This window comes from Oryx dammah, unplaced genomic scaffold (assembly GCF_014754425.2).
Source record: "Oryx dammah isolate SB20612 unplaced genomic scaffold, SCBI_Odam_1.1 HiC_scaffold_8, whole genome shotgun sequence".
Classification (NCBI taxonomy): Eukaryota; Metazoa; Chordata; class Mammalia; order Artiodactyla; family Bovidae; genus Oryx; species Oryx dammah.
In genome coordinates, this window is record NW_024070192.1 from 11700434 (window position 1) to 11714022 (window position 13589).

General features: G+C 57.4%; 1 protein-coding gene and 2 long non-coding RNA genes across 3 annotated transcripts; 1 reads left to right on the forward strand and 2 right to left on the reverse strand.

The window, feature by feature from the left end:
• Positions 1 to 257: 257 nt before the first annotated feature.
• ACTG1 (actin gamma 1) lies at positions 258 to 3168 on the reverse strand. Its single transcript, XM_040244850.1, has 5 exons — positions 3025 to 3168; positions 2236 to 2604; positions 1517 to 1955; positions 1228 to 1409; positions 258 to 1139 (listed from the first exon to the last, which is right to left on the reverse strand). The coding sequence occupies exons 2-5, from the start codon at positions 2596 to 2598 to the stop codon at positions 996 to 998; spliced, it is 1128 nt and encodes a 375-aa protein (XP_040100784.1). The 5' UTR covers positions 2599 to 2604; positions 3025 to 3168; the 3' UTR covers positions 258 to 995.
• Positions 3169 to 3314: 146 nt separating this feature from the next.
• On the forward strand, positions 3315 to 7387 carry LOC120866893. Its single transcript, XR_005721765.1, has 4 exons — positions 3315 to 3528; positions 3996 to 4059; positions 4524 to 4671; positions 6452 to 7387. It is a non-coding gene; the product is annotated as an uncharacterized LOC120866893 (long non-coding RNA).
• LOC120866894 lies at positions 6773 to 10216 on the reverse strand. The gene is made up of 2 exons (XR_005721766.1): positions 9962 to 10216; positions 6773 to 7887 (listed from the first exon to the last, which is right to left on the reverse strand). It is a non-coding gene; the product is annotated as an uncharacterized LOC120866894 (long non-coding RNA).
• Positions 10217 to 13589: the final 3373 nt, after the last annotated feature.

Sequence of the window (13589 nt, forward strand, 5' to 3'; positions counted from 1 at the left end):
GCTTCTATGGGAGCACATCTTTACACCAAAGACATCAAGTGTAAGATGCTGCCCTCCTCCCAACCCCCTTGGGGGCTAGTTCCACCCAAGCTTTCCTTTTCCGTGGAAGCCCAATCTGACACGGACTCTAGATGCGTCACAGGACCCCTGTTCACCTCTGGTTTTGGAGAAACCAGTTTTTGTTGCCTAATTTGAGCTTGAGGCTGTTATACCCCCACACAACCCACCACTCCCCACTGATCAAACACAGGCACTTATCGGTTTACTGCAGCACTTTTATTTCCTCACAATGACGCGTTGCTGGGGCCTAATGTTCTCACATAACAGTAGAAAATCAAAGTCTGTTGTCATCTCTTAAAAGAATTGAGAATTGCGTACAAAAACCTTACATAAATTAAAAGGATGAATAAATTTACAGGTGTGAATGCAAACTGTTTCCAACTCAAGGCAAGTAAAAGCCCACGGTGTTCTGGTGGGAAATCTTCAGTAAGAAAGGAAAAAAGCAGGTCCTACGGCTTGGACCTTCCCAACCCCGTGTAAGACCGGCCAGGACAGAAATGACAACTGTTTCAGGACTCTTGCCAGCCTCTAGAGAAATCCTGGAATAGGCAGCTCTGACACACTAATACCCTGCACAGACTGAGAGACATGCAGTCTCCCAGATTCTTATCAAGCCATTGGATTTCTCTTCCATAACATTCTCACCTCAACTACAGAGGTGAGAGAGCCGCATATAACTAGGGGTTTAAATCAAAGATATGCACAGGGTATTAAACATATACCAAGGTAAGAGTTAACTTGAATACAAGGTGAAAATCAGCAACAAGTTCTACAATCCAGTGCTGATATCAGATACAAGCTTCAAGGACAAATTTCTTTTCAAAGGCTTATTCCAGTTTCATGAGGCTAGCATGAGGTGTATACATTTGCCAGGGCAAATTTATACTTCTGAATTAACTCATGCAGCAAATGCTACGCATCTGCTCGCAGTCCGTTTAGAAGCATTTGCGGTGGACAATGGAGGGGCCAGACTCGTCATACTCCTGCTTGCTGATCCACATCTGCTGGAAGGTGGACAGGGAGGCCAGGATGGAGCCTCCGATCCACACCGAGTACTTGCGCTCGGGAGGAGCAATGATCTGAAATGACAAGAATGAGGCTTTAGTGGGTGGCACCATCTTAGCCACAAGGCCCCTGGGCCCAAGGCCACAGCCGCCTCTGCCTCACCTTGATCTTCATCGTGCTCGGAGCCAGCGCAGTGATCTCCTTCTGCATCCTGTCGGCGATGCCAGGGTACATGGTGGTGCCACCAGACAGCACCGTGTTGGCATACAGGTCCTTTCGGATGTCCACGTCACACTTCATGATGGAATTGAAGGTGGTCTCGTGGATGCCACAGGACTCCATACCTAAGGGACAAAGCTCACCCTCAGAGATCCCACGTTCAAGGTGAAAAGCACCTTGACCCTCAGCAGCCTCAAAGGGAGGTCAGTCATGCTGCCCGCCGGACACCTACCCAGGAAGGACGGCTGGAAGAGCGCCTCGGGACACCGGAACCGCTCGTTGCCAATGGTGATCACCTGACCATCGGGCAGCTCATAGCTCTTCTCCAAGGAGGAGGAGGACGCAGCAGTAGCCATCTCCTGCTCGAAGTCCAGGGCGACGTAGCAGAGCTTCTCCTTGATGTCACGCACAATTTCCCGCTCGGCTGTGGTGGTAAAGCTGTAACCACGCTCCGTGAGGATCTTCATGAGGTAGTCCGTCAGGTCCCGGCCAGCCAGGTCCAGACGCAGGATGGCGTGGGGGAGGGCGTACCCCTCGTAGATGGGCACCGTGTGGGTGACCCCGTCCCCAGAGTCCATGACAATGCCAGTGGTGCGGCCAGAGGCGTACAGAGACAGCACAGCCTGGATGGCCACATACATGGCAGGAGTGTTGAAAGTCTCGAACATGATCTGCAGGAGACAAAAGGCTCCTTTAGTCAGAGGAAGGGACTCGGGGCCACCCCATGCTCTCACACCATGCCAGCATGCCACAAATGTGATGTGTGGAGAAAAGAAAAGGAAGCAAGCAGAAACACAAATAAGAAACCTTGAGACTTCAGGAAGGAAATGCCAGGAGAAGAACAGAACCCTGGAAATATTGAAAGAAATACTTGAATTTCAGAAAACAAAACTGAACATGAAATGACTAGCGAAATAGATGAAATGGCTCAACCCACCCGGCTGTGCTTACCTGGGTCATCTTCTCACGGTTGGCCTTGGGGTTCAGAGGGGCCTCCGTCAGCAGCACCGGGTGCTCCTCGGGGGCCACACGCAGCTCGTTGTAGAAGGTGTGGTGCCAGATCTTCTCCATGTCGTCCCAGTTGGTGACGATGCCGTGCTCGATGGGGTACTTAAGGGTTAGGATGCCACGCTTGCTCTGGGCCTCGTCGCCCACGTAGCTGTCCTTCTGCCCCATGCCCACCATGACGCCCTGGTGTCGGGGACGCCCAACGATGGACGGGAACACGGCCCGGGGGGCGTCATCCCCAGCAAAGCCAGCTTTGCACATGCCAGAACCATTGTCGATGACGAGGGCGGCAATTTCTTCTTCCATGGCGATCTATTCAAAGATGAGACCCACTCAGGCGCGCCCTGACGCTCAGAGAACGGCCCCGTCAAAGGCCCTCCCCGCGAGGCGTTCCACCTCCCCCCGACCCGGCTGCAGAGTAACCGCCTGGAACCGAGGCCGGCTTTTATGTAACGCCCCCCTCCCACGTCGTTCCGCGGACAGGAGACCAGAGGCTCTCAATACTGCCACCCGGACTCGCCCTGCCCCCTCCCCCAGTAGCACACCCGCTGCGCCCTCCGCGAACCATCTGGGGCGCGTCCCAGTCCACTTACCCCACCCCACCCCACCCGACCACCCTTTGTTCCCGGGGTCGAGGTGGCCAGGTTTCTAGGACCGGGAGTAGAAAAAAGAACTGCGAAGGGGTGCGGGGGCCCGGATACTCGGGCAGGCCGCCTAGGCCTGGTCGCTTACCGATGGAGGAGACGGGCCGCGGGGTGCGGAAGAGCGAGCAAAGAAGCGCGGGAGGACACGGAACGCGAGCCGGCTGCGGCGAGTGAGACCGTCCGCGGCCTCCCCCGCCGGTATTTAAGCGAAGCGGGGCGCGCGCGCGGACCGGCGGCGCGCGCGGCCCCAGAACATGTCCATATATGGCGATCTTTCCGAACGCCGGGCGCCCATTGGCCCGCCCGAGAGGGGCACGTGGGGCCCCTCGCCCGGTCCCGCCCCCCGCCCGCACCGCCCCCAACCGCCCCGCCCGCGCTGCCCCCGGGCGCCGGAGACCCCCAGAATGAGACCCCGCACTGACCGGCGCGCGGGCAGGATGGGTGGGCGCCCCCGGGGGGCTGCAGAGGTGGTCGCAGAGGAGGCCGGGAGCTGACCTGGGGGCCCCGCCCCGGGACTGTCGCGCGCCGTGGGGGAGGGCCCGGCTGCACCCCGAAACTGCCTGGCCCGGGGCTGGGCGGCACCCGGAACAGGGTGTGTACCCGCGGCCTAGCCGCGCTGGTGGGCTTTCCTCCCCGCGCCCCCTTTAATTTTCCCTTCCTAGTCTCTGCAGGCCATCAAGGCGGGTACCCGGCACCGGGCTGGGGGAGGGGAGGGTGGTGGTCCTGGCCGGCCTCCCTTGCGGCACTGTGGGCCCGGTGTTCCAGGGGAGTCCTGGGGAGCCGTGACCTCGACCCTGTCTGGATGGGAAGGAGCCTCTCGTCTCCCACCGCAGCCAGGACCGCGTAGGCCTCAGCGTAGGAGTTGGGGCACCGTGGTCCCTGACAGTACAGAGACTGGCCCGATTCTACCACACCCAATGCATCCTGCCCCTCCAACCGCAGGCCCGATTGTCACCAGGCGGGGGCTCCACTCTGGGTTTGGGGTCACCCTGTCCCCTGTGGGGAGGGGGTGGAGCTTTGTTTCATTTTAATGACCTTTCATTTTAATTCCCTTTGTAGGGAAACTGAGGCAGGGAAGAAGTCTTGACTGCCTAAATGGTCAACTCCCCCGCTAAACTTGAAGGTGGCACCCTCTCTTCTGTTTAAGATATGTGTGTGTGTGCGTACAGTCGCTCAGTTTTGTCCCACTGCTGGACCCCTGCTGCCCTGGGGCTGTGGTTTTCCCGGGTCCAGGGCGTGCCCTTTCTCCCAGGAGCTGGCACTTGAAGACTTGTCACCTCTGGCAGGGTCCTGATGACCCCCTTTGCCGCCAGTGTTTGGGTTATGTCTAGAGGGAACTAGGTACCATGGTTTCCTTGGACTTAGAAGCTTCAGGATTGCTCAGTAATGAATGAAAACAATCACAGGAGATACGGGGAAGAGCAGTGGCCAAGAGGGATGGCAGTGGTGCCAGGCAGAGTGAATCTGGGGACTCGTCCAAGGTCCAGGTGCTCTGGGCTGGCGTCTGATGGGGGGCGGGGCCGCGGGCCCCAAAGAGTTGGGCAAGGTCTGGTGTCTAGCTGATGTCCACATCTACCTTTGCGCTAGGCAGGTAAAGCAGGTGCCCAGCTCACCTGCGGACTGCAGTCACCCAGATGCCAAAGCCATGCCTATGGGCACCCTTACTGCCAGGCCTAGCTGGGTTCCCGACTCCCAAGACTTTGCAAGGGCGCAGGGCAAGGCTGCTGTCCATCAGGTGTGTGCTCCACCCAAGAGAGAACCTGGGGCTAATTCTCCCTCCAGAAAAATCCACCCTTACTGGCGCCCCTGGGCACAACCACGGGGCCTTCAATCCCCAGGTGGGGGAGTGTGTGACGATGACTGCAATACTTGGGGGGGGGGTCCCAAGATGTCACACATGGCAAGTGGGAAGTTTCCAGTATCGTCCAAGGCGTCGCGCCCAGTGTCCGCCTACCCCGCATTCCACTCAGCCTCTCTCGTCTGCGGGGGCCTCCCCTCCCCGGAGGCCTCCCCTCCCCGGACTCCAGTTCCCTCTGGCACTCCTTTGTCTGGTGCACCCGGGCTGCTTCGTAGGACAGATGGGGAGGGGGCGGAGGCCGTTGGAACTCTGTCCCCTTCCCCACCCACCCCCCCGCTGCCATCTTCCCCACTTTGCAAGGGCGCTGGATGCACAAGCCAAAGGGTCGTGGGGGGAAGTGGGACCGGCCCTGGGTTCCCGAGGGCTCCACCCTAGGCAGCCAGCCCCCCACCCGCAGGGCCGGCCAGCGGCGGAGGGGAAGGGGCGCTCTCAGCCGGCCTGGCGCGGGGTGGGATGAGCTGGGGGAGCGGCTTCCACTTCCGCGGCTGTGTCACCCGGCGCGGGACGGGGGGAGGGGGGTCAAGGTGCGGCCGCAGGTGCGCAGGTGGGGGGCGGCGGCGCGCAGTGCGGCCATATTTGGCCATTTCGGCGCCGCCGGAGCCCCGCCCGCCGCCCGGGCAGCCGCAGCCCGGGCAGCCCTGTCCCCGCCCGCCGCCGGCCCTGAGTCACCGGCCGGGCGGGGGGCGGAAGTAACGGACTAGGGGCTCTGGGCGCGCTCCTCGCCTTATTTAGTCAAGGAGGCCGCGGATTGGCCGGCGAGACAAAGGGGCGGTGGCGGGCGGCCCGGGCGGGGGCGAGGCGGCCCCGGCGCCTTGGAGGGGACGGGGCGGGGAGGGGGGCCCGGGGAGGGGGGCCCGCCGCCGCCGCCGCTCCCACCCTGTCCGCGAGTCCGCGAGACCCCGCCGCCCCGCGTCACACCCGGCCGCGAGAGCGAAGGGTGGGGTGCGCGTGTCCCCAGAGGTCAGGTGGCGCGGGCGGGGATGGGGGGGTGGGGAAGTGGAGCTGGAGGTTTGGCGAGGGTGTGGAGGCGGCGACCCCTCGCCTGGGAAGCAACCCCCACCCCGGAATCAGCAGTAAGTGGACGCTGCGGGTCCAGGGACCGAGCCCCACAGAGAAACCTCCAAGCCCTGTGCAGGGGGTTGGGGAACGCCGCATTCTGTGCTGTGATTTTTCTGTTTTGCAACTGGCAGTGCGAGGCCTCGCCCAAGGTCATCTCAGGGCTGTGCTCGTGGAAGCGCAAGGCTGCCCCCTCCTCCCTCAAGATGGAGAGGCCCAGGAATCCCTTGGGAGAGGACCACACGAATATGGCAGCCCCTGGCTCGGGTGAGCAGGGAGGCCCTGGGAGGAGGAGCGAGAGACAGCAGCTGCACTTCTGCCCAGAAGCGGGTGTGTCCTTCTATCGTGAGGATGGAGGGTGGTCAAAGAAATGATGTGATTTTTTTTTTTAAATTCAGCGCTGGGCTTGGTGGATTTATCGTGTGCTTGCTGCATCTCGTTTCATCTTGCGGCCATTTAACGGCTGAGAAGACACTGGTGCAGGGAGGTGGCATCACCTTGCAAGGAAGTGTGGCCTGACTGACAGCCCCAGGCCTCCCCAGCCCTGGGGCACTGCCAGGCAACCCCAGCTCAGGGTCTTTCTTTTCTTTCTCTCTGACAGCCACACCAGCCTGTCAGTCTCCCTGCTCCAGCCTCCAGGGATCCTTCACAGGATCAGGGTCACCTCTGCACCTGGTAGCCTAACCTGCAGCCCATCACCCAACCCCTGCCTCCCGCCTCTCGCCATCTCCCGCTAGCCAGTTACTTGCCAGGCAGCGTAGGGACTTGGTAATAAGTCCCCCTTTCTGCCTTTGCCTCTGCCACTCCACCTGCCAGGAATGCCTTTCTTTCCCCTCCCCCCAAATGCAACGTGGGAGTCTGAGCTGGATCCTCAAACAGGAAAAAAAAAAAAAAAAAGACAGTAGTGGAAGAACCGGTGAAATCTGAGCAAAGTCTGAGGTTTAATGAATTAAGTACCAGTCAATTTCGGTACGACAGTTGTACCATGACTTGTGTAAGATGTTAACATTAGGGGAAACCAGGTGGAAAGTCTACAGAAATGCTAATACTGACTTTGGGGCGTTTGTGGCAGTCTAAAATTATATCATAATAAGAACTTCATTTTTATTTTTTATTTTTTTTAGAACTTCATTTTTAAAATGCCAAGGAGGACTTCCCTGGTGGTCCAGTGGTTAAGACTCTGTGCTTCCACTGAAAGGCACAAGTTCAATCCCTGGATAGGACATGTAGGGAAGTTCTGTGTGCCACAGTATGGCAAAAAAAAAAAAAAAATCCAAGGAAAACCACAAAGTTTTCCTACCCTCAGCTCACTGTCCTATTCTCCTAGGCTTGTGGGTCAAATGCAAGATGAGTGTTCTATCACATAAAGCCTTCCCCAGGGTGCTGGGCTGGCTCCCATGGCAACAGGCACAGCCCCTGGAGTGGTTCTGTCTGGAACAAGGGTCCCCAGACTGCCCTGGTAAGCAAAGTCAGCTTCCTGCTGGCTTGGCCCACCTACCTCTAAGTTTCAGATCAATAAACAGAGTCAGGCCACATACTTCTGTCTCTGGTCTAGGTGTCTAGAGGGGTTTGTTCTGCCAGCACTTTACAGACAGGCATGCAAAGTCCGGCTGTCCCAAGGCACCCCAGGAGCCTGGGGCTCTAGCCCCAAGCCCTGTGGCGCCTCCATGGTGGCCAGATGCTTGGGTACTCGGGCATTGGTGAGTTGTCAGGTGCTGTATGCTCATCCTTGCCATCTGTCCTGTGCCAGGGTGCGCTGGGCCAGGCCTCTTCATGTGTCATCCAGTTGTTGCTGCATGAGGCAGGTAAACTGAGGGTCACAGGGTGTCCCTCCCATGAAGTTGGGAGGTCAGGTACACAGAGACACCCCGGCCAGGGCTTCACTGCTCTGGCAGTGGAGAGCTTAAGGTATTTTACAGACAGGCCCCGCTGGAGTTTCTGGGAGCTTCCCATCTCACTCTGATGCAATGGGAACCGAGGAGACCCTTGGAAGAGTACTGGGCTGGGAGTCAGGACCTGAGTTCTGGGTCTCAATTTCTGTAAAGAAGATGGGCCAGTGATGTGAGCGATGTTTGACCCACCAGAGGCTCTGAGGCTGGTGGCCCTCCTGCACTGGACATAGGTCTGGGGACAGGATGCCCCTGGATGGCTCAGTGAACTTTCCCCAAGCCTCACTACTGAGCTTTTCCAGACCTCTGGCCTCAATGTCCCTAGGCATTCAGTTTTCTTTGATGAGTAAGATGTACTCACTCAGCACTTCCACGTGTCAGACCTGAGATTCTCTGGAGCAGCAGTCTCCGCACTCTGCTTCCAACGGTGCACCCCCAGGCCTCACTCCCCTGGGCCTCCAGGGCCAGTGACAACGCTCTCCACACCACTGAGCAGCCTGTTGGCCTGGCACAGAGGTCCAGAAGTGGTCACAGTCTGCTTTTCACCTTTGCTTGCACACATGCCAAGAGCACACTTTGCCCACCCGTGTGAACCCTGCTCTCTATGGTTAGGGCTTTTCATGTCTGCACAGTTCTTACTCTTAGTGAGCTGTGTCCACAAATTGCCAAAAGGAACCAAGGATTATACCCAGAATTCTGGGCTTCCAGCTGCTTCATGATAGCCCTACCTCAGCATGTGGCTAAAGACAGAAACCAGGGTGCCCGCCAGACCATAGCACTCTGCACATCCCGGTCTTGTGTCTGTCCAGTCCAGCTGCCAGCCTTCTGCTTCCCTTCAATTAATGCTACAAATTCCATCACCCTGCCCCCCATGCCACCCACTGCCTTGAGACAGAAATTCAGCCCCTTACCCTGTTGCTGGGGGCTCTCATGGCGAGCTCTGATTGACCCTTCCACCCCCTCACCTCACACACCTCCCACTCAGCCCTCCAGCCCAGGACCAGCATTTGCCCCAAAAGATTTTCCCATTGGCTGCTGCCTCTGCAGGCCTCCAGGTCATCCCCTGGCTTTGGGACAAGTCCCCACCTCCCACCTGAATGCTTGTTATTCAGTTTGTCCCCACCCTTGGCCCCAGAGTGTGGTTCTCCTGAGGCAAGGTGCAGCCTGTGTCCCCTTATACTTGGGAGGGAAGAAGGAATGGAGGGGGAGGGTTTCCAGCCAGCCCTGCTGGAGGGAAGGGCCTTCCCTGAGAGACAGAAGGGGGACGGGGGAGCGGCTGTGCAGAATGTGACTCTAGAGCTGAGAGGGAAGAAACCCACCCAAGGCTTGACTTCCCCCAGGAACCCTCTTCCAGTAATGCAGCTGGTAGGCGCCTGGGGCTGCCGGCAACAAGGGTGGGGCCCACCTCCTGCACCTTTCGCTCTTGCCCCAGGCTGCGCGGAGCTCGCCCAGCCAGCAGAATTCTCTTGAGCTGGACTAGGTCAGGACTGTCGCGACAGGTGTCCCCAGCCCTGGGACACCTGGCGCCACACGGAAGACGGGGAGGTGGATCAGGGCAAAACACAGGGAGGAGGCCGCTGGTCTGGTTCTGTCTGCTCCCCGCCACTGCTCCAAAGGCTGCAGCTGGGGTGCGCAGAGTGGTGCGGGACGAGGGCAGGGCTGAGGTCGAGTCGGTTCTGGACGGGTCACCCAGGCCTTCGCCGCACCCCTCTTCCTGGGCTCGGACTTCCCGGGGAAGCCGCGCTCCGGGGGCGGGGCCTATAGAGCCCAGCCCAGCCCAGCCCACTCCAGACTCTAGCTGGCGGGGCCCAGGGCGGCGTGTCCTAATTTGGTCCCGGGGCGGGTCCCAGGCCTCGAGTCCTAGCGTGTCCCTCCCTATCCCCCGGCTCGCCTCCACCTCCGGGAGCCTGACCCCAGCCCCAGCACCGGCTTTCCCTGGGCCCTTTGGGGTCAGCGCCGGAGTCCTGGGAGAAGCTAGGTCCAGCGGGAGGCGGAGAGAGTGCGGAAGAGGCTGCCGCCGAAGCAGTGCCAACTGGGCCCGGAAGCCTGGGGCGCCCTGCCACCCACGGCCATTCTGCGCCCCCTCTGTTAGCGGGTTTCAGGTCTGGGGCCGCCGGTTCTCCGCTCAACCCGCATCTCCGCAACGGGTTGCGGGCAGGGAACCTCACGCGTGGCCCTGCAGACTGGGGAGGTGGGCTCCAGTGCCCGCACGCAACACTCACCTCTCCGGATCAACACGGGCTGGGTGCGGGTCATCCCCTGTAAGCCGCGAGTTTGGAGGCTTGGGCCAGGAGATGGCGCTCTGGCCGGTCGCGGCGGCCCGGAGCGTCCAGCTTTAAAACAGGTCACTGTCATTCCCAGGTGGGCCGCCAGGTGGATCCCGCTATCGCGGCAAAGTGCCCCGGGTCGAGCGAGGACTGGGCGAGTCGGGCCCGCACCTGTCAGCCCCACCCTAACCCTCCACCCGGCTGGCCCGGGCCTCCTGCACAACACCGGCAGCCACTCACCCGGGCTGGGGAGGTCGCTGTCGGTGGCCGCTGAGTCACTGCCGCCCGAGGGTGACAGGGAGCGGCTTGGGAGTGGCCGGTGACTTCAGTCAGTACTGACGCAGGGAGACAAGGTGGGATTGGGGTCAGCCTGTACCCAGGGCAACAGAAGAAGGGAGGGCCAGGGCCACCACTCAGGAGGCAGGGCCAGCCCACCTCTATGTCCCTGTAACTTCTGTTCAGGGAGCAGACAGCACCCACAGAGGGACCTCAAAGCTAGGGCAGACCCTGGGCCTGAGTGTGTCTGTTGAATACACAGCTGGTTTAGATGGCAGCTGCCATACTGTCTGCTCACTGGACACGCTGGGTTATTTCAGCAGCTAGGCCACCTGGCCAGATGGCCTTAGATAACCAGTTCAGAGAGAAGGAGGAGGCTCAGAGAGGCTGAGGTTGGTTTGAGGATACACAGCATGATTGGAGGGATGGGACTCTGAGCCCCTCCCCCAACTACACACATCCTGCTGGCATGGGCAAGCCAGGGTTGGGGGCCGAAGGGGTGTGTGTTCAAACCACTTCTCCAGAAGCCATGCAAGGGCTGTCAGCTGGGGGGCTAGGTCATTTGTGGTTGGGTTAGCCCCAGGAAGGTGGGAGTGGGAGCTGGTGGAGGTACAGCCTCTAGGGAACCTGGAGTGCCACACCAGGGCAACAACAAGACCCAGAATGCCCTGGGGTGGGTGGGTAGGTAGGGAGTTGAGGGCAGACTCACGAGGTCTCCCTGAAAGTCGATAGGGGGCAGAGAGAGCCAGGTTGGGATCAGGTCATTCCTGGGGAAGGACAGAGGATGCCCACGGGCAGGTGGCCAGAGCGGCACCTCTGCCTCCCTGGGTGACAGGTGAGTCACCCTACCTGTGTGTCCACCAGGGCCTGTGTGAGTGAATTGTCTCAGGAAGCCAGCCCCCAGGAGCAGCCCTGACCCACAGGAGTCAGCCAAGGTTAGCAGTACTGAGCAGGCTCACAGACCCACTCCTGCCCACAGCATTTTCTTCCCTACCTTGCCCAGACACAGACTGAGTGTGGGGCTGGGAAGGGGCAGGCCTAGGGCCTGTAAGTAGGAGCGAGTTGGCATATCTGCAGGTGCCTGTGTGTTACCTACCTGGGAACAAGGGAGGGAGTTTCAAGATGAAAATGTTCCCTCGGATTTTTTGGATGAATGTTCAGCATGCAGGATCTTATTTCCCTGTTAGTTGCTCAGTTGTATCTGATTCTTTGTAACCCCACGGACTGTAGCCCGCCAGGCTCCTCTGTCCATGGAATTCTCCAGGCAAGAATATTGGAGTGAGTTGCCGTTCCCTTCTGCACGGGATCTTCCCAATTTAGAGATCAAACCCAGGTTTCCCATATTGCAGGCAGATTCTTTCACCACCTGAGCCACAAGGGAAGCCCTATAATACTAGAGTGGTTTGCTATGACCTCCTCCAGGGGATCTTCCAGAATCAGGAGTCGAACCCGCATCTCTTATAGCTCCTGTATCGGCAGGCGGGTTCTTTAGCACCTGGGAAGCCCTGGTTCCCTGACTAGGGATCAAGCCCGCGCCCCCTGCGTGAAAGGACAGGCTTGACTCCCTGGCTCTTCCTACTACTGCTCTTGGGATATGGTTGTCATTTGAGCCCCAACCCAGAGTCCATGGTTTTTTGTTTCTCCACAAGAGTTTGTTGGGCTTCCCAGGTGGCGCTAGTGTTAAAGAACCTCTCCGCCAATGCAGGAGACTAAGAAATGTGAATTCGATTCCTGGATCAGGAAGATCCCCTGGAAGAGGACACAGCAACCCACCCCAGTATTCTTGCTTGGAGAATCCCATGAACAGAGGAGCCTGAGAGCCTGGTGGGTAGCAAAGAGTAGGACCCGACTGAAGTAGCTTAGCATGCATGCACAGTTTAGGCTTTCCCCCTTTTTTTCCAGCTGATCTGAGATTTCTGGGGTACCAGTACTGAAGACTTCTCATTCTTGTCTTGGCCATTACTAAGCCCTAGGCCCTCAATGTCCTTCAGTTCTTCGGAATTTTATCATGCTATTTCTTTCATATTTTCCCTCTTTCCTGTTTTATTTTTTCTGTTCTTTGGTTTGGGGTTTTCTATTAATAGACTGGTCATACCTCCTGGTTGAATCTTTTAATCATCCTATTTTTTCTTCTATCTCTTTATTTTTTTTAACTTCCTGTAATGTTTTTTGACTTCTGACCCTGCAGTGGAATTTAATTTTATTTACTTATTTTAGTTACACTGTGAAGCATGTGGATCTTGGTTCCCTGACCAGGGATTGAACCCATGCCCACTGCAGTGGAAGCGTGAATTCTTAACCACTGGACCTCCAGGGAAGTCCCTACAGTGGATTTAAAATTAGTTATTATGGTTTAAAAAAATTTTTTTGAGACACTTTCAGACGCACTAATTTTTTTTACCATTTGTCACACTTATTTTCTTTTTATTTTCCTCTTTTAATTTCTAAACCATTTGGGAGTTGGTCTCGGACATTCTGACCTTTACTCCTTAATATTTCAGTGTCTTTTTCCTAAGAACAGGGACATTGTCTTATATAACCACAGTACAGCAACCAAAATCAGGCAGTTTCACATCAATATGACACAGTTCATCTAATCTGCAATCTAAATTTCAGTGATGACAGTTATCCCAATAATGTCCTACACAGAATTTTTTCCTGACCTAATCCAGGATCTGTATTGCATTTAGTTATCCTAACTTATGACACACTTAATCCTCAGAGCCTCACTCCTGTTCTCTGTACCATTTATAGCATATCACCCATGCTGCTGCTGCTGCTAAGTCACTTCAGTAGTGTCTGACTCTGTGCGACCCCATAGGTGGAAGCCCACTAGGTTCCCTTATCCCTGGGATTCTCCAGGCAAGAACCGACTGGAGTGGGTTGCCATTTCCTTCTCCAACGAGTGAAAGTGAAAGGTGAAAGGGAAGTTGCTCAGTCGTGTCTGACTCTTAGTGACCCCATGGACTGCAGCCTACCAGGCTCCGCCGTCCATGGGATTTTCCAGGGAGGAGTACTGGAGTGGGGTGCCATTGCCTTCTCCAGCATATCACCTATAGGTGAGAAGATTTTTATCAGAAGCAGACCAGCACTAATCCCTCAAGCTGAGTGGCTTGGCACGGTCCCCATGGGAACCATTTGATGAAGGTGCCCATGTGCAGAGCCTGTTTGACTGTAGGACCAGGCAATGAACCATTTCTGTTTTGGCCTAGAAGTCAGAGACAGAGCTTAGTTCTTTTTGGATCCCCAGCAAGGTTTCTGGCACACAGTAGGTACTTAATAAGTGCCTGTGATTGTTGGACATGAA